A 20,933-nucleotide genomic window follows, 5' to 3' on the forward strand; every position below is an offset into this window, starting at 1 on the left:
ATAGTCACATATGGAGTACAATGCTAGCTATGCAGTGATAACCACAGGGAATATTTTCTGAATTAGGACATAGAATGTCTTCTGAATTATCAAAAAAGAAATACTATCTTCAATGTACTTTTGTAATTAAATGTATCCTTATTGATAATCCAGGTATTAAGTAGAACATTTTATTAATTAGGGCACTCCAGCTCTAGCTTTACAGAGAAACAACCTGTTATATGTGATTTCATCTGTCACAGTCTAAAGAGATGCCATTGATTGTCAGATGCTCAAAAGCTAGTCCTCTGGATGGTTCCATTGATACCATCCATACCTTTTCATTCTCAGGATAATACTGGCATACAAATTAACATTGCATCTCAACATCCTAATTTGGAGAAAACAAGATTACATATCCCTGTGAAAAGAAGAGATGGCACTGAAATAGAGAGGGTCTACAGAGATACTTTTCATTGGAACAGCACCTTTCATTGGAAAAACAAAGCAAGAACAGTAAAAACCCGTATTTTCATTCCTTATTTACCCATACGAATAAAAAAAGAACTATATAACCAGGGTCTTCCTTTGTACATTCTCTTTTGCTAAAAAACTGAACATTCTATGGATCTTGAAAATGTTATCTGATGAAAAGGTTAATTCTTCCACATAGAAAAAAAATAAAGAATAGCTGATTACAGATTGTTTGCTTTTCTCACTGGAGTAAGAAATCCTAAATAGTTAAAGTGTAAGCATATCCCTCCCCTTGAGGTTACTGAAAAGCTAATTAAAGATGTGCTTTGCATGCAAGGTATTACTGGGAGACTTGTTTTTCCAAAGGGACATTCAAAAAAGGTTAATAGACAAAGACCTTGGTAGAGTACCAGAAACAGTTATTATATGGATAATGAACTATGAAACACAAATTGTTTTTAAAGAAATGTGTAGGCTGGGCGCGGTGGCTCACACCTGTAATCCCAGCACTTTGGGAGGCCAAGGCGGGTGGATCACAAGGTCAGGAGATCGAGACCACAGTGAAACCCCATCTCTACTAAAAATACAAAAAATTAGCTGGGCGTGGTGGCGTGCACCTGTAGTCCTAGGTGATGGGGAGGCTGAGGCAGGAGAATGGCATGAACTCGGGAGGTGAAGCTTGCAGTGAGCCGAGATTGCGCCACTGCACTCCAGCCTGGGCAACAGAGCAAGACTCTGTCTCAAAAAAAAAAAAAAAAATGTGTTATGCACTGATAGGTACAAGCAAAGCATGTAGTACACAAGAAAGACACACATAAAATATACGTATGACTTCTCAAATAACTTTTGTTACATTAGTTTCTCCAAGATGTGTAGCTGTAACATTAACATATTTTCTTCTCATTATAAATATATTTCATTTTAATTAGGTTGGTTCTTAAATAGGTATGAGAATAATATCCCTTTCTGATATGGTTTGGTCATGTCTCCACCCAAATCTCATCTTGATTTGGAGCTCCCATAATACCCATGTGTCATGGGAGGGACCTGGTGGGAGGTAATTGAATCAGGTGGTGGGTTCTTCCAATGCTGTTCTTGTGATAGTGAATAAGTCTTTGATCTGACAGTTTTATAAAAGGCAGTTTCCCTGCACACACTCTCTTGCTTGCTGCCACGTAAGATGTGCCTTTGCTCCTCCTTCACCTTCCACCATGATTGTGAGGCCTCCCCAGCCATGTGGACCTATAAGTCCATCAAACCTCTTTTTCTCTATAAACTACCCAGTCTTAGGTTGTCTTTATTAGCTCTGTGAGAATGGACTAATACACTTTCCTTCATTTCTTCAGAGACATTTTAGTTTTACTTTTGGTTAACTTCAAATAGACTGAGCCATGCTTTCAATGCCATTAGCTAGGTGATTGATTTATGAATAAGCACTTATATTAAAGAGCAATTATTTATATTTCAGTAATATTCTATTTTAAAAAGGGATTTGGAGATTTCTTAAATGGATACTCCCCTGACATATTTATCTGCTTTGTAAGTCTGAGTGTTTTATGTACTTATCTTCAAAGATAGGGCATGTCTGTCTTGTGATGATTAACCTGGTGATGTCAGAGGCCCAACATTTTAATATTTTCAACAGATGAAATATGGCATAGAATTTAGAGAAAGTCATAAGTCATAGATGGGTTTAAAAATAAGGAAGTATCATTTCTCTGTATGTGGCTCACATTTTTCAGTTAATCAAGTTCAACCACAGCTGCCATATAACCAAAGAACAGAGGAATACAAGGGCCTTCAAAACATAAAGTAACTTAGAGTTCAAGCTCAACCTTGTTTCTAGCAGCTCCTGGTGGTGAGTCCCCCTCCTGCTTCTGAGTCCTAAGCCAAACCTTGGCCCTTGAGCCAGAGCACAGCTCTGTTCCTACCTGCTCTCATCTAGAGGCACCCTTCCTTCTACTCCTGTTCACTGCAAAGGTCAACTCCAAAAATGATCACAAATTAATGGTTCATGTCCTGTAAACACCCATTAATCAAGCCTATAATATAAGACAAGTGGCTGGATTTGTTCACAGAAATACTTACTGCAAAATCACACCCGGTACTCTTCTGTATGTCATCTACTGTCAGCCCTTCCCAGAGCTCAATCAGAGTCAGCCCTTTTTTCTTGTCCACATCAAACACAGCCTGTCAGAGTGGGAAGAAAAAGGACAATGATAATTTCCATCACAATAATTATTATATGGCACAAAACAAAAATAACCTCACAAGTTATATAAAGGAAAGACAAGGCCAGGTGCGGTGGCTCACGCCTGTAATCCCAGCACTTTGGGAGGCTGAGGTGGGCGGATCACAAGGTCAGGAGATCGAGACCATCCTGGCTAATACGGTGAAACCCCCGTCTCTACTAAAAATACAAAAAAAAAAAAAAAATTAGCAGGGCATGGTGGCAGGCGCCTGTAGTCCCAGCTACTTGGGAGGCTGAGGCAGGAGAATGGCATGAACCCAGGAGGCGGAGCTTGCAGTGAGCCAAGATCACACCACTGCACTTCCAGCCTGGGTGACAAAGCGAGACTCTGTCTCAAAAAAAAAAAAAAAAAAAAAAAAGGAAAAATACGACCCAGGACAAAAGAAAAATCAGTAGTGGAAAAATGTCAACTGTAACTATGATATTTTGGTGAAAATAAATGCCAACTCCCTAATCAGCAATTACTTGTGGAACAGTGTTGATGCCAGAAAATAAATGAGTGTTGACCATGGATGGCATTTGTTACTATTGCAACCAGTTTTTAAAAACTACCTCCCTTTTGTTAAGTCTAACACTTTTGGTCAAAGGTCAATTCATGATTAATAATGATTTGAACAAAGAAAGGAATGAAGAAAGAGGGAGAGAGAAAGGGAATTTTTGGGAGGTGAAAGCACATGAATGATAGCAAAAAAGTTTATAAATGCTGTTGGGTAAAGAATTACAGGAAACAGAAGAAGATACTTTGAAGTGTCTAAGAGTAATTATAAGAGGATAGCTATCCTGGTCCTGAAGGACATGCAAGTAACTGTTAAAAATATTCTCAAATCCTGTGAAAACATACAGTCTCAGAAAGAGAGCATGGGAATCTCCCTTTGCTATGCAAATCAAATGAAGATGCTTATATTTAGGGCAAGCACCAGAAAGCCAATCTCACCTGAAACATTACATCATTCTGGTCGGTAACACCAGGTGTTGGTAGTGCCAATTGATATGGCTTGACCTCAGCAGATAGATCCCACCTGTTGAATCTGATTTAGAACAAATGCTTTCACACTTAGAAATATAACTCGAGTGGAAATGACCTACGAGGTCACTTAATATAACCTTCCGCCCAAGAATTCTTCAAAACATTCTTCTCAGATAGTCAACGGGGTTCTGCTTATATATTTGCAGTGGCAGGAGGCTCACTTATTTCAAGGCAGATTGTTTACTGAAGGGAAGCTCAAATCATAAGAGCTAAAACTGCTTCTCCTATGGCTTTAACTCCATGCTACAGTTACCCTCCAGCACATTAAGCACTGTTCCCTCTTTCAGTTCTCATGGTTTCCTCTTTCTCAGACTAAAATGTTATGCATCCCAGAGCTTTCCTCTCCTCTAGAGTTAACCTAAATTCAACTATTGTTTGCAGGCGTAGAATCTTTATTTTATTTTATTTTATTTTTTTGAGAGTCTCACTCGGTTGCCCAGGCTGGAGTTCAATGGCCAGATCTCTGCTCACTGCAACCTCCACCTCCTGGGTTCAAGTGATTCTCATGCCTCAGCCTCCCGAGTGGCTGGGATTACAGGCATGCCCCACCACACCCAGCTAATTTTTTGTATTTTTAGTAGAGATGAGGTTTTACCATGTTGGTCAGGCTGGTCTCAAATTCCTGATCTTAGGTGATCCACCTGCCTGCCTCAGCCTCCCAAAGTGCAAGGATTACAGGTATGAGTCACTGCACCCAACTGATTTTTCAACTAGCTTGGAAGTCAAACCTTGAATTGCCACTTTTGAATACACTAACTAGGAGGGTAATATCAAGACACAGCAACACGTAGAGAAAAGAACCCTGGCTTTTGAGCTCCATGAGAATTCCACTCTGCTGCACAACAGTTATGCAACCTTTAGTGAACCTGTCTTTGCATCTGTAGACATATATAATAAAAATGTACTTCCCAAGATTGTGATACAAGATAAATATAAGAAAACATACTCTGAGCACCATCCCTGAGACAGTGGGGGCAGCACACAAGCAGTTTTTTACTTTTTACTCCTTAGTCGCTTAACATCTCACTTATATGTGACCCCAGATCAAAGCCCTGAAATGATTATTGACTCTAGTTGATTAATATTTTTCCCCAGAAACACACATCACTGGGACCAGTGATAACTGCATTCTTGGTTTGTCTGATGAATTCACAGATAACCTGGTTGACATTACTGGAAAAGAGGTTTGAAATATGAGACAAAATATTTCTTATTTCTCAGTAAACTTTTCTTTTGCTTGTACATTTCATGTTCCAAAAAATTTTCTGGCAGAAATGTATGTTTCAAGAGGAAAAAAATAAATGGATAATTTAGGAATGTTTGTATACTCATTAGCTTGCTTCATTCCAAAATGACAATAAAAATTTTAAAAAATGAACACTTTCTTTGCAGAAAATGTGTCTGGAGCACTATTGATAAGATTTGCTTTTTCTTGCATTCTGAACAACTGTCAATTTATAAAAATAGAACAAACAAGAAAAAAAGAGCACCTGGATTATGTTATTAAGAACAGGCATGGGAATGATTTAGAGAGAAGATAACTGTGGTATCAAACTTTAAGGCTTCAGTAATCAAGGAGAATAAATCTATCACAAATTGACTTATTGCTTTTAAAAAAACCTTATTAACACATTCATCAAATCCTAATTAGATATATTAGAAAGCCAAGTATCTATAATTTAAAAAAGGAAACTTGCTTTTGAAATATTTAGGAAACTTTCCATTTAGTGATACAAGGTGCAAACAAAAATTTGACAAAAATGGAAACCTAAAAGCCACAATAAATTGTTCAACTATCCAGAATATTGCAAGTACTCTGTCTAAGACATGAATGTTAATTACTTTATCACCATGACAAAAGCTTACATTATGGGTAACAGTGAATCACAGCTCAGGTGCTGGTGAGGAATACATCTTTCATTACTTCATTCTCACAGCTCAAAACCAGGAAATCAGGGTCATAGCATCCTCCAAATTCTCTTTCAAAAGGCAACTGAAAGGAATTTTCTCTAGATCTGATAATGGCATTCTAGTCCATTGTTAGTGAGGGCTGGAGACCTTCATTGCCCTTAATGGCACTGCATTCTCATTACTCATTCAACAAGTATTTATTGAGCACCTACTATGCACAGAGCACAGCGATAAACATGCAACCTTCCTTTCCTTGAGGTACCAAAAGTTCCAGACGTAGATGTCCTTCTCTTTACTCATTCTAGCTATACAATGTCATCTATAATTAAGGCTCTAATTATCCCCATATGTTAATGACGCCCACAAATTTATTCCAATACTGACTTCTCTTGTGAGCTCTAGATCCAAATCTCCCAATTGTTTATTGCAGTATCTGACTGGGTATTCCCAGGAATATCACAGTGAGGCTGTCCAAACTGAACCTATTCATGTCTTGTATTATCCTCTTGCTTCTCCTCCTATAGTCCTGGTCTTCCTAAAGGATGCACAGGTCAACCATTCTCTCTAGTCAGAAAACTTAGGAATCTCCTCTGTCTTACCAAGAATGTGCAATTCATCAAGTTAGGTCGAGTCCATCTCCTAAATCTCTTTCAAATCTCTCCATCTGTCCTATGGTTTAGAATTTTGAGATTTTTTGCCTAGGTCTATGGATCCTCTTAACTGGCTTCTGCCTTATCTGTTTTCTGTCCACTTTACATAAAAGCTTACAGTGTTTTTCCTAATGCAAATCCAATTTATTGTGTCCCCAACCTTAAAAAAGCGAAAAATCACTGAAGGGTTCCTTACTGCCTTCCTTATAAGACCCACAGTTCTTAGCAAGACATCGACATCCCTCCATTATTTGACCCCTCACTGCCTTTTCCACATCAGCCTTCAGAATCCAGTCACGCCCTTGTTCCAACCAGCTCAACTTTCAGGTTATAGGACAAGCCATGTTTTCTTTACACCTCTGTGACTGTATGTTTTCTTCCTTTTTTCCAGAAGGTCCTTGTTGGTTTTCTAACTTACGAAATTCCTACTGATCTTTTGAGGCTCACCATTCAATCCAGTTTTTTCAGCAAAAAAAGCACAAGTATTCACTGAGTATGGGTTGGCGCTGTGCCAAGTGTTAGATAAACAGTGGTGAGTGAGACAGGCAGAGATTAGAGTTTATTTCAGTATAGTGGTTTATGCTAAGTTAGGATTAGTACAAAGATTCAGAGAAGCACCCAGAAAATTTGGGGAGGGATTGGGAAGACTAGCAAGAGAAATATATAGCCAAGATATAAAGGATGAGCAGAAATTAGCTAGATGGATGGGGTGGGAAGAATGTTCCAGAGAGAGAAAAAGGATGTGCAAAGTCTCAAAAGAACATGGTCCAGGGAAGAACGGAACATAGTTCACAGCATTTTAGTATGGTTCAAGTAGGGAGAAAGTTAAAGTAGAAAGAAATAGGCTAGAGGAGAAAGGTACACACTGTGAAATGCTTTGCAAGATATGTTAAAAGCTTGTATTTAATAACACCAAAAAGCTTTCCCTGATACCTCTGCCCATGCTGCTGGGCAGCTTTTCTCTATGCCCCTAGATTAGCATCTGGTGTGTGTCTCCAGATGGCCTTTATCATGTCAATTACTCTGACTGCTGGCAAGGCTGGATGTTTGGTGTCTAACCCTTCTTCCATGTTGTCCTTTAGGACAGAGACTTTGCCTTCCTCCTTTCTGTAACACACTGTTGGGAACAATCTGGTTCAAAAGTTTTAAAAATGATAGTAAAGTTAAATATCAATATAAGTTATAGCATAAGAATACATTAGATTATGAGTGCCAAAATGAACAGTGGGCCACTATGAGAATAAATTGTTGTGTGCTATGATGGTGCAAAACCGCTTCATGATGAAGAGGGAAACTGCATTAGGTTTAAAGGACAGGTAGTATTTGGGGAGGCCAAGGATCAAGTGGGAGCTATGGCAGATAGAAGAACTGAACTGGTAAGAACAAGGGCAGGGTACACGTGGAGGTGAGGAGAGGGCTGTTGGAAGGAGGAGAGGACCCACAGGAAGAAAGTTTCTGGAATTATCTTTAGAAGGACTACCACTTTATTTAAAAATAAACAACCAACCAACAGGGTAAAAGATTGCTTTGCTTTTATCTTCAAAGTAATGGATTCTTTTCAACAAGTCCTGTTCATAGTTTCGGGGTGATTCAAGAAATGGTAAAGATTCAGAATAGATGGTGGGATAAAATATTCTGCCCTTTTATCTTGTTCTTTATATGTTACCTTCATGGCATTCCACATAAGTAGTCCTGCAGAAGGCATCATTTAGGACAGAACCTCCCTTAAAATTAGCTTCTGGGAATAATAAGCCTCCTAGCCCATTTCAAAGCCTGCTTTAGGGTGCTCACTGTCACACCTCAATGAAGTTAGTGAGTCAGATTAATGCCAAGACACTAATGCTACTGTTCTTGGCAAATGGAACAGCACTAAAAGAACCTGATATACATAATTCTGTTTTATGGCTTCTTCAAGGTACTGAATCAAGAAAACACACCCTCCCAGCTAACTTAAAAGCATTGTCATTCCGACATACTAGGTTCAAATCTGAGTCAGAAGGGTGACTATAGGCAGCTGCTGGTGATGCTTCTCTGGTCTGAGCAGCTTTCAGTTGTACTCCTGACCAACATGTTCCAGCTAGTAAGAAGAATCTAGAGAGTCACTGTGTGTTTTGAAACCCCACTCTATAAAAGACAGCAGAAAGCATGCAAGAAACAGAATCCATTTCTTGGCTTACGGTGGGGCCTATACTATGATTTGCACTGAAACAATTAAAAACTCAACTTACACTGAATTTCTTAAAATACAAAAATTTGTACTTGTGATTTAGAAAAGGTAGAAATAATATATTCTTAACTTTGCATATATCATCATCCAGCCTGACATTGTAATAGTCAAAATATAAAGATCAATAAAACTTCTCTGATTATAGCACACTGTCAAAGTTACCAAGGACAGTGATTCAATTTTGCTTGTATGTTTCCAAAGACTTGCACATAAAGAATTCTACATTTAGAAACATTAAATTGATGAGCTTTCCTATTCATTTTGCCCACAGGCTAAATTAATCCTGTGACTACTGGTGTAATACACTCTTAGAAGGTAACAACAATTTCTGTAAATGCTTACTTAAAACGTGGTTAATAGATAGCAAATAAGAGAAAAAACACATTTTACCTTTTCAGTAATAATGCGGTTGACACATTGCTTTCCAGTCAATGGTAATGTACATTTCTCCATGATTTTATGTGCATTTCCCTGTTTTAAAAAGAAAACATCCAAAAGAGTAGTTAGGGAGCAATTTTTATTTATAATTGACATAACTATAGGATAAACAGAAACTATCAGACAAATTGTCTCCTAAGTACAGACTCTTTCAGAATTTTTGCACAGTTACATTTTTTACTTTTTATTTGGAGGCAGCTTCTGTCCCTGAAATAATTTAGGTAATGCCAGATGAATGGCCAAAGGTAGAAATGATTTAATTGGGAAACACCCTGCCAGAAATTTGACTTCTCAATCCTCAGCTCTTGTATCATTTGATGTGAAATATCACTAATATCCTGCTTATTCTTCCCTTCCAATGAATGGTCTCCTTAAAAAATGTGAGCAGACATCTGCCCAGGATGCAAAGCACATACAGAACACAAATGCATAAGTCCTCTTTTTAAAAAATATTTTATCTGTTAAAAAAGCAATATGTACATGGAAAACAGCAGTGCCTTGCCTCCCTTCCCCACTCTTAGAGTTGCTCTTAACTGGAATCCATCCTAGTGTTTTTTTGTTTGTTTGTTAGCATTTTCTTCTGTTTCTAACATTTTCTTCTTATATCCACTTTTAAAATACTATGTTTACCATGTTATTTCTTGATTAATCAATTTTAGACCGTATCTACTAATTTCCTATTGTGGCAGAGGAAGACTTAAGAAAAACTAAAAGTGGAAAAAATGTTTTCATTCATTGACTCCCTCCTCCAGCCCTTCCTCCCACCTGCAATGTAGAATTGGCCTCTGATGCATGTCTGAGGAACGGAGTTGAACATTGGCTCTGAGGATCTGATCTTCAGATCATTTTCTTCTGTTCATGATTAAGCTACTTTTTAAGAGTCAAGCACCAGGAGCCTAAATTACTGTCTCTCTTGGGGCTGACCGCTACTCTACCACATTCTAGATCTTCTCCAAAAATGACAAAATGCTTTTATTGCTTTCTTTTGGATCTAATGTACCACATGTGACACCACTGTCATCCTTAGCCATCTCAATGTTTTACCTACTTAAATGCACACCTACTATCTAGTTTATATCTCTCCCAAAACTGGTGTCAGGCTAAGTATATGGGCAAGCTATGAATTTCAGATAGGTGGGCTCCATTAAGATTTCATTCCTTGTGATAGCCTGCCAACTCAGCAATGCACTAGTAATTAAAAGGCTTTAATGTACTTAAGCCAGTGAAAGGAATAAAAGACATTCAGTAGTTTTTGAATAAATGAATGTAAGAATGAATGTGAAGAGAAAAGGAGGTCTATTGGGAATCTTGGATAGATTTTTTTAAAAAACTATTACCTTAGTTCAGACAAAACTGGTGCTAAATACATATGAAGTAAGTTGACATAACACCTTTTAAAACAATCCCCATATGTTTCCAGATCTTATTGTATAAGAAAATTTATAGTTGCAGAAATAAAGTCTAATTTTCACTTCACTTCTAATTATTTTTCTTTTAAGATTTCAAATTCTGCACATGACATGGAAGCTAAATTAAACAGTTGAAATTAATGACGAATATTTGAACTTCTACAGTTGTCAGGTCTCCTTACATTTAATATATATCAAGGCATGTCACAACGAATTCTGGGCCTGACTTCAAACAAAGTGAACTATCTGCCAGCCTCTGAAGAACATTTTCTCCAAGGAGCTCTTATTTAGTTCTCATTATTTGAGCAAGATCTACATCTGGCATGAAAGCAGCCACTTGGATTTTAATGAACAACCAACTTCATTTTAGGAGAAATCAAGGATTTCAACTGACAGAATTATCTATGTCCTACCAATGGAGACCTTTTTCTAGACCATTCTCTGCATACACCCTATAGCATAGTGGTTAAGTGTGTGGGCTAGAGCCAAAAGACCTGTGTGTAAAACCTGGCCATGCCCCACATTGTCTCTGTAAGAGCCACATGCCCATGCTTCTCCATCCACCCTACCTTGAAAAATTGGGGTAAGGTCTACATGAAATGCAAGGGTCCAGTACTTAGTGCTTAATGAATGTTAGCTGGTACTGTTTTTATACAATCCATAATTAATATTTCTATAACCTGTGAGGAAATTAAGTTCCTATATGAAGTCTGACACAGGATTATGTTGAAAATGGCCTAAATACAATTCCTGAGACACACAAAACTAGCAAAAACACAACACAAATTTGGGGGCAAACCATATGGCTCTCCTAAGAAACTGGCACCAAATGTATTCCTGTTAGAACAATGGAGCTAGATGATTCCATTCACATTTATAGTGACAAGACATAACACAGATCAAGAAGGAAAAAGAAAATGAGATGCAGAAAGATTTTAAAATGTCACAATTTCAATATTCAATAAAAGGTTAGCTATGAAACCAAAATATGACTAGCTCCTACGTTAGCACTCTATTCTAAATATGCTGGGCTGAGCCCTACAGTGTGCTATGGCAGCTGCATATATTAGTGACACACAAAGGAGGAAGAAGTGCTGAGTTTTTAGCATTTAAAAATAAATCCTAATAAAGGAATGCAGTATGGTGTGGCAGCAAAGAACACTCTACTAGGAGTCCAAAGACCAGGTTTGTAGTCTTAGTTCTGCCATTTAACAATTTTTTGGTCCCTTAAATTCTTTGTGCCATAGTTCTCTCTTATCTTTTGCCTTATCCTCCTTACCTGATCATTGTAGGAATCAAATGAAATGTTCTGAAACTGCAATAAACTAGGGCGAGTTGAATCTATGTGCAAATATCCAGGGTTACTCGGATCTCATTCATGCTTATATATGGTGTTTCTTTCCTTACCCATGAAGGGTGGTCAGAAAAGGCAGAGAAATAGATACAAAGTATAGCATTAAAAATGCTTTGTGTATTGTGGGGTGGGTCACACCTGTAATCCCAGCACTTTGGGAGGCTGAGGTGGGAGGATCACTTGAGGCCAGCAGTTCTAGAACACCCCAGGCAAGACCCTATTTCTACAAAAATTTTGAAAGTTAGCCAGTTGTGTCTGTGCGTGCCTATAGTCCCAGCCATTCAGGAGGCCAAGCTGGGAGGATTGCTTGAGCTCGGGAGGTTGTAGTAAGCTATGCGCATGCCACTGCACTCCAGCTTGGGCAACAGAGAGAACTGGTCTCAAACAAACAAACAAACAAACAAAAACTTGACTAGTCCTGAGGCTCCTGATTTCAATATGTCCTTACTTATTAACTTCATCACAACCTTTGGTGAACATCTACCTTCTTTCCTGCATCAACTTCCCTAATCTTTCTCTTTCTCCTTGAGCACTTACAGGCCTCGAGCAATACCTAGGGTAATTCACCATTTTCAAGTGACTAAACACTCTAGTACTTTCTATTGCTTGCTTCGTGGTGATCTCTTTAATTCTTTAGATGTCTGAATAAAATCCTGGGCCTAAGTTCTGCAGTATTAAACAATTCTAGTTAAATAGTAATAAATCCCTTTGCTATCATAACAATAAGTTTCATGTTTTTGCAATGAACTTAATCCCAAATCCAAATAAGCTCTTTATCACAACAGAATGATTTCTTGCATTTCATGTCAACACGTTCTCCTGAAATCTTTAAGACTGTGCTTTACATAAAACCTCATTTCACGCTCATCTTTTCTGTTAAGTGCTTGTTAAATATGGCTGCAATACACACACACACACACACGCACACAGACACACACAGACACACAACACGCGTGCACATATTTTTTCTCTCAGGCACTTTCTTTGGCAAAGCCCTAATGATCAACTACAGAGAAGGAAAGTTCTGGGATTTGCTTGTTCCTAAAAAGACCAAGCCTTTCAGCTTTTGTTCATGCTGCCTGTTACCTGGAACACATACCACCACATACCCCATCACCCCAGATTCAAATGGCAACACCTTCCTATTCAGGATTTGGCTCAGACACCATCTTCCCTAGAAAAGCCTTCATCCAGCATCCTCATCTGCTGCTGCAGTCGTGTCCCAGGGGTGTCCCCAGTCTGTGGCCCTCCTGGGTGCTCCTGTGCTTCCTCCTCCCTTCACATGTTGACCTCTTGCCACCATGTCCACTAGATGATGAACTCACTAAGCTAAGACTATTTTTCTTCATATGTACAGCCATGAGTAGAACATTAGGCAAACCACAGTGATCAATAAAGGCTGCATTTCTGATTCAAGGAACTCCAGAGGGGAGCTATAAAATGCCATGTGACTAATGTCTATGGACCACTAGAGGCTGCTTTTCTAGTTCTAAGATAGGTATTTGTACAATCCTAGTATCTCTGAGCTCACTAGAAGCAGCACAGCTAGCAGAAGCACATGACGGGGCTTATAAGACTTTGGTAAGACAGATAAAGGTGTGATAAAAGGAAGCAGCAAAGACACTTTAGGACTGTAGCCCAAAATATACAAATGTGAAAGTGAAGAGAGAAACACTGAATTATAGTTATTTTACCTTTTCCACCTGCTCCCTTCTAAAGCGTAAAGGAACTTGCCATAATTTACTGAAAAGAAGGACTACAAAGGCTGAATTTGGCAAGAGAATATTAAATACTTTGTCTGGTAGAACAAGGAAGCCAATGGCAGGTCTCTCTTTGGGCTTGCCAAAATATCATGGATGAAGCCTGATTATCAACATCCTTGCTCACTCCTTCTCCTGCTTAATCTCAATGCTTAAATCAAGTATACCAAATACACACGCAGATATAATAATGGGAAATGCTGTATTTCAAAATACATGACTGTCACATCACTATAACTGATGTAGCTGGATTATTTGTAAGACAAAAGATACATGCTTGAGAAGATAGATACTCCATTCTCCACAGTGTGATTATTTCACACCACATGCCTATATCAAAACATCTCATGTACGCCATATATATATTCTTATGTGCCCACAAAAATTAAAAAATTTAATTTTTTTTTAAAAAAGAAAAGAACTGGATTTGCTAAATAAAGAAAATCAAGGTACACACAATAAAAGGAAAGAATGAGATTACTCACACTGCATTTGTCCTCATGGGATACGATTGACCTTTATACAGCGCCTACTCTATAGGGTTTCCAACAATCCACACAGGACTTCAGTGGAGAGGCTTGGCTAACTTAGAAATACAGAACATTTGCTATTACAAATGATATGTGGAGGTAACATATGGAGGTAATACAAGTTTGTGGTTACAGGGATATTCTCAAGGGGAAGACTAGCCAAATGAAATAGTAGATACAGCAAGCCATTTGTCTGAAAACCCATCTTCAAGATTTTGAGATCTTAGAATAGAAGGCCCCTTATATACTGTATCATACATATTTCTTATACACTGTATCATAAAAATCATTATCATAGACACACTTATTTTTTCTAAAGGTTGCATCCTATGATCTCTAACCTCTAGATGGCAGAGCACAGAAGTCAGCAGGAATTACTTTCTCTTTTCATTCATGAAGTGTTGTGGTACCTTAGAAAGCCTCTGTTAGCATTCGTTTTCCTTTCTATTTTAGAAAATGGGAGCCTTTGCACACAAATGCACAGCTATTGAATTTAAAGTGATAAGCTTAATTAAATTCTGTAACACATTTTAAAGAGCTTTACTAGTTGTTGGACTGTGTTCTGCTTTTTTCCTCCTATTTTATAATGTTTTTGCAGGCATTTCTATCATAAAGGAGAAATAAAAAGGCAAAACCAGGTAAGGATTTATATTTTTTAAAGGTGAATTTTTTTCCCCAAACAGAACCTGGCTACTATATATTCTTATTGAAGCTAGGAAAGAATTATAAGCTTTCATAAATGAGAAAAAATTAAGCCAGATGAAACTCTTATTAATTATGAATTCTCCTAGCAAAAGAATACTTTTATTTTGAGCTACTTTTCAATGTTGCTGAAAATTATTTGAAGAATGTCTCCCAAGAAAGGGTTTTCCTTAAAAAGCCTTCATATTTTTTTGGCTTTTGATAACATATTTCATCCAAAATAAACAGGATTAATAAACTCCATTTACCTTTTATAATTCTTCTCCACAAAAAATGAAGTCAAGATAAGATAGCTTTCAGTTCTATATGAGACCTGTGCTATCAGACACAGATTAAAGGCTGAAATGAAAGGATACTTGACTATAATTTGAATCAAGGTGAAGAAATAAAGAACAGCAGGAAAGGTAAATGTAAAAGGTCATCTAAAAGTGAATATAGGTACACATAAAGGTACATACATAAATATAATATTTCCTTTAAAAGACTGTAAACACAGTTGCATAAAACAGCAATTACAAATATGCTCTGATGGGCAGATGACTACAGAGATCGCTACAGTTTATATGACAAAGGCAGCACCAGCCAGGAGAGAGTAAGTGAAGCTATATAAGAGTATACTTTTAACACTAATAAGATTAAGGAAATCCAAACTAAAAAACACAAGGTTTATTCTTTTATTCACAAGGTTTATTCTCAATTTCATAACAATTATTCTTTTTATCCCTTCAGAATCCAGACCTCCTACTGTAATATGAAAATCTAAACCTGTTTTGGTAATAGAGCTCTCATTTTGTCTCCAAAATTAAGAAACCAAGCTTTGTTTGTTGCCATTAAATGACAACGGTAACTGAATTCCTTTGCTTTTGTGGTCTGAAAGTTATACTCAGGAACACATTTCCTGTATATGATATTGAGAACAAAACAGATTCTTCATGTTGTTAGTGGTAATGGTACTTGCCAGCAGAAAAGCTTAACAAAAGGAAAAGGAAGCCCAGAGGCAGAATGCATGGACTCTGGGCTTGGTTTTCCTTTCTATTTTATTGGGCTACTTAACCTCTATGAAATTCTGCCTCTAGAAAGAAAATATCAAGAACCATCTCATGAGAGGGTTATAATGATAAAATGGAGACAGAAGTATGTAACAACTTGAAAAGGTTAGAAGTGCTTTCTATATGTTCAAGGTGGATTCTTTGAAAAACTAATTCAACAAATATGTATTCAGCCACGATGTACATAAAGTTGTATTCCACTTGGTGCTTATAACAGAGCCCGTCTTCATGGAGTTTGCATTCTGCTGAGGAAGGGGGAGGAAGGATCATCTGAAGACAGAAGACTTCTGTTGTATATAATAAGGTAGTCAGAGAAAGCTTCTCTGGTATTTTGAGTCTGAGTGAAGTGAGGGAGTGAACCACATAGATAGCTGGGAAAAAGCACTCTAGGCATAAAGAATAAAAAATGCAAAAGTCCCAAGGCAAGATATTCTTACGATGTTCTAGAAACTTTCAGGAAGTGAGTGAGGGTGAAGTTAAGTGGGCAAGAGAGAGAACAGATTCAGAGAGGTAGTTGGGATGGCAAAGCAGGGGGAGTCTACAAACCATGGAAGTCTTGGAGACAGTAGTAAGGACTCTGGACTTGAATCTAAGTGAGATGGGAAGCCATGGATGGTTTTTGAGCTGAGGAAGAAGTAGCATGATCCCATTTACATTTTGGGGAAAAAAAATCACCCTGGCCCCTGTGTGTTTTTAAGTGTGAGTGTATTTTTTCCCACTCAACCTTTCTCCCTTTGTTCCCTGAAAAGAGGGACCTAATTACAAATCTCTTAACATGCACCATCCGCACACCAGTGTCTCTTACTTCCTGCAAAACTTAACCCCTGTCAAGCTGCCCCATCCCTCAGATCTGCAAATACTCTGTACATCCCATGGGAAGCCTCTTTGTTGCTCCCCAACAATGGAACTGGGAATGAGATGCCGGGTTCTGCAGGCTCTGCTTTGCTCAGCTTTCATGTTAAGTACTGATTTCCATGACTCTACCCCCATGAGACTAGGCTGCCTGAAGGACCATCTCTCTTTTTTTATTTCCTCAGTGCCTATGATAGTGCTTTGCACATATCAGGTCCTCAGCAAATATTTCATGTCTGAATAAACAAGTAAATTAACACACTCATAAGGTAATTTTACCGAAATTCAAGACAAAATATCAAAGAATATTCCTTTGGTCATTCACAATATCTAGAAGACAGAAGGAACTAAACCAGCAAATTCATAAAACATTGACTCATTCATCTGTGATTTTATAGAGGTAGGAATAAGTCAGATAAAGAGGGAGTGGGCACTGAATTTAGAAACACCTAAGAACAGGAAACATTAGGATGCCTTTCTTTAGATCTTAATAGACCTTAAGTTCTGGGGGCAAGGATGAGGTAGGCTGCTGGGGAGAGAATCGCAAAGGCAGATGGGCTAAGTAGAACCAAGCAGTGTTGACTATGTTTACAGATTTTAAATAGCAACAACTCCATCCAGCTTTAGTTTTAGACTAGTCAGTCTGGCAATCGTGTGCTTGATTACCAGGATGTAGGGGCAGTCAGCAGTCAGGGACCTTTGGAATGCTGCAATAGTGATCTATGCAGATGTAAAGAAGGCCTTAACAGGGATAAGCAGAGTAGAAATATATAGTGGGGAGCGGACGGCAAGAGTCATGTTGATGCAGTATTTATAGTGCTTGGTGTATGTAGGGGTAGGGGCAGAGAGGGACCATGGATGCCCTGCAAAATGATAGCTGGGAGATTATCACTTCTCTAATTGGGCCAAATAAGCAGAACATATTTAGGGGGAATGATGATTTAGTTGGTGAAATTTGTTGCAGCTGAAGTAGCTGTGGAACAACCAGGTGGAGTTGTCTAATAGGAAGTTAGAAATATAGTTCTATGGCTCATCAGAAGATTCTAGTGTGGAAAAATGATTAAGGAGCCACTGAGTGAAAAATAATAGTAGTTGGTACCAAAGATTCAGATGGCACCTTAGAAGGCTGCAGAGCGCATTATAAAGAGTTCTGGAGGGAACCCATAAATGAAGGAATGGGGAATCTATCTATGGATACAAGTGGTGGAGGCAGCTCTGCAACCCGCAGCACATGGTTTACAGGTTTGTACCCAAGGCTGCTGCTGCAGTCAAGGCCTTTATCAGACAGAGAGGACACAGAAAATCTAATGCAATTGGCTTTAACTTTAAAGACTTACCTCAGAAATTACATACATCATAAATACTCAAATCCCACTGACCCAAACTTGGTAGCATGGATGTATCTATGCACAGGAAGGCTAGGAAATGTAGCCAGTCACTGGGTTTATCTGTGTGCCCAGATAAAACAGAAAGGAGTCTAATGCAAAAAGGAAGAAATGGAGATAGGTACTAGAAGATATAATTAGATTTTTGGGTTATTTTCTTTTAAACACGTTGCTGATGTAAGTCTCATCTAAGCAAAGAGAGCTTTGTCCAGGGAAAATGGAAAAAAAAAACTTGAAGCTTCCCAAAAGGGCAGATGTGGCTGGGACGCTGGTGCAGAGGTAGCTTTGTGAGGATGTGGCATAGTGCAGTATGAACACAGGCTGCACCACACTGAATCAAACTCGAGCTCTGTCACTTTCCTAGATAAGCTTCTTAATACCCATATCTCAACCTTACTTCAGAGGATCAATGAGATTAAGCATATGCAGTGCCAAGCACAGCATCTCCACCTGGTAAGGACTCAGCTTATTACTCCTTTCCTTTCTTCTCATTTTTAAAGGGCAGAAGATAAGATATACTTAGAAATGAAAAAGAAGCTTAAGAAGACAGGTGGCTGGACACCAAAAAAAATTTTGCCTACTTTAAAACTTTGCCTGCAACTCTGATGTCTAGTCTTAAATGAAAATCAAGTTACAATGCCAGTCTGCCCGTGTGCCTGACATACGTTGCAGAGGTAGTCTAAGGGCAGGTGTTACTCCAGAGGAGCACCCGTAGGCAGTCAGGTCTCAGGTTTTAGAAGGTGCTGGAGTTTGAACTAAAGGCAGTAACTGGTTGCAAGAGTTTTCTTTTGTCTTATTAAAATAACAACAAAAAACACATTTTTCCAGTCAGGTAATGCTATATTTATAAACAACCTGTAACTTAACTGTAACCTTATAGATAAGGAAAAAGGTAGCCCTACCCCAAAACCAGTTAATAGCTCCATCCACTTACAGAAAAAAACAAAACAAAACAAATGAACAAACAAAAACAGCAGCACAAGAATACAAGACTATATTTCTCAGGTTTTAATCCTTCTTTGCAAACTTTACTCCCATGTCTTACAAAACCCTAGAGATTGCTCCCCTAGGCTGTTCACTTAATCATAAGGCAGCAGAAGTTACCTGGCATGTCTAAGAGAACAGATCCTTAACTGGAGAGGTTACCAGGAGCGAAAAACCTCTCTTCCCTACCTCTTTCCCAGCTCCTCTCAACTTTTAACAAGAGCAAAAGATGCAAAAAAGAAATAGCAGGTTCCCTGTCTTCCTGTGAGCTGGGCCAGTAACCAGGAGTCCAGATGAACAAAATAGTAGCAGCTACATATTCGAGGGCCACAAGTAAAATGAGAGGGTGGTGAGAAGAGAAAGTGTTGATTAGTTTTCAAAGGTTAAGTGTGAATAAATCATTACTATTATTTTAGTCAGAAGTACATTGTTTTATTGCCTTGTTGAAATGAAACTTATCTACGGAAAAATACCTGATTCCAATTCTGTTCTAAAACTCAATGCTAATTTCCCCACTGACAGAAGGAAAGAGGTAAAAAATATGATCTTTCTTCTGTGGAAAGCTTTAATAAGATATTTCTAGTCTGAAGTTGGTGACACCATTTATTTTCCTCTACCAGAAATTCCAGCTGAGGAGAAAGAAAGGACTTGGGGGGAAGAAAAGAATTTGCAAAATATAGGCCTAATGTTTTAAAAATGAGTACACAAAAATAAACTAAAATAAGTTGAACTTCAGTGCCTTCGTGTGTCAACAGTAAGGTTAACAACAAAAAGAAAGTCTGAAAGAGTTTTTTCCAAATAGACATTATGTTCCAGAAAAGATTTGGATTTGATTTGCATGCTTAGCATCTTCTTGCCTCTGAAATGAAGTGTTTTGGATGATTTGCAAGGCATTCTCATAAGTCACCTGTGTTGGTTCCATTTCTATTGTTCCATATTTATGCACCACTGCTCACCTCCCACTGTTTACTAAACAATTTATGATAACACACATTTATAGCTGTTTTCACAACAAAATCATTTTGTGGCATTCATTTCTCTGTAACCAAACTTCACAGGGGAAGCGGGTGGGATGTGAATCTTCTAGTTCCGTGCTTTAACATAATGCTGCATCACTAAACAAGAAGAGGGCAAATGAACTGTCATTTCCACTCAGATTAGCAGGTCTCAAAGTGAGAAGAGGTAGATTTTATTTTAAAACTAAGAATGATAAATAATAAAGGAAGATGAAGAGAAGGCAAAGAAGATGAAGAAAGCACTCAATATCAACTTTTCAAATCAGCAGAAGTCAACGGATTCAGGTTAGGAAGACAATTAAGCTCAGTTCGTTCAAAGACACTGAGTCAGGAACAAGGAAGAAACTTACACTGATAGTTCCTTGGTGAGACAACTGGGCTTTGGAATCAGAGACACCAGGTCTAATCAGAGCTCTACTACTTCAGGCAAGTTACTTAACCTCTAAAGCTCTGTTTCTGGACATACTAAGAACACCGATATCAAGTTCATGGGCTCATACATATACACAGAGCTTGGTGTATTGTTGGCACAGAGTAAACACTAAAAAATGGTAGCTATTATTATTTCAACATGAAGGAAGAAGAAAAACACTGAATGTAAGCTTCATGAGATCAGTAATTTTTGTCCAGTTTTGGTCGCTGCCACATCTTAGCATGCCTAGCATGAAACAGGCACTCAAACATTTAATGATTTATCAAAATAAAAGAGCTATCACCTAGTCCATTATTTTGTAACATCTTCTGGATACGGCATCTCACAGCTTTGAAGGCCATATGGTCCATTTGAAAATAACTGTTGTTAAGACGTGTGTTCTGTTGTGGCTTTTCATTTCACTCACAGATAGCAACCACTATAATCATCTTAAAACCTGAATCAGCATATCCATACCAATATCTTTTCACTTCCTTTGGAGATATTGAAGCTTTTACTTTTA

The 20,933-nt window shown here is 38.2% G+C and overlaps 1 protein-coding gene across 4 annotated transcripts in view; it reads right to left on the reverse strand.

The window, feature by feature from the left end:
- OXCT1 (3-oxoacid CoA-transferase 1) overlaps positions 1–20,933 on the reverse strand; it is a 144,522-nt gene that overhangs the window by 12,948 nt on the left and 110,641 nt on the right. For all 4 annotated transcript variants that reach the window (XM_073993379.1, XM_005556800.5, XM_015451333.4 and 1 more), the window contains 2 exons: positions 8,910–8,990; positions 2,542–2,643 (listed from right to left, as the gene is read on the reverse strand). In XM_073993379.1, coding sequence (XP_073849480.1) covers positions 2,542–2,643; positions 8,910–8,990 — 183 coding nt within the window. The remainder of the gene's footprint in view (positions 1–2,541; positions 2,644–8,909; positions 8,991–20,933) is intronic.

Source organism: Macaca fascicularis, chromosome 6, assembly GCF_037993035.2.
Source record: "Macaca fascicularis isolate 582-1 chromosome 6, T2T-MFA8v1.1".
Taxonomy (NCBI): domain Eukaryota; kingdom Metazoa; phylum Chordata; class Mammalia; order Primates; family Cercopithecidae; genus Macaca; species Macaca fascicularis.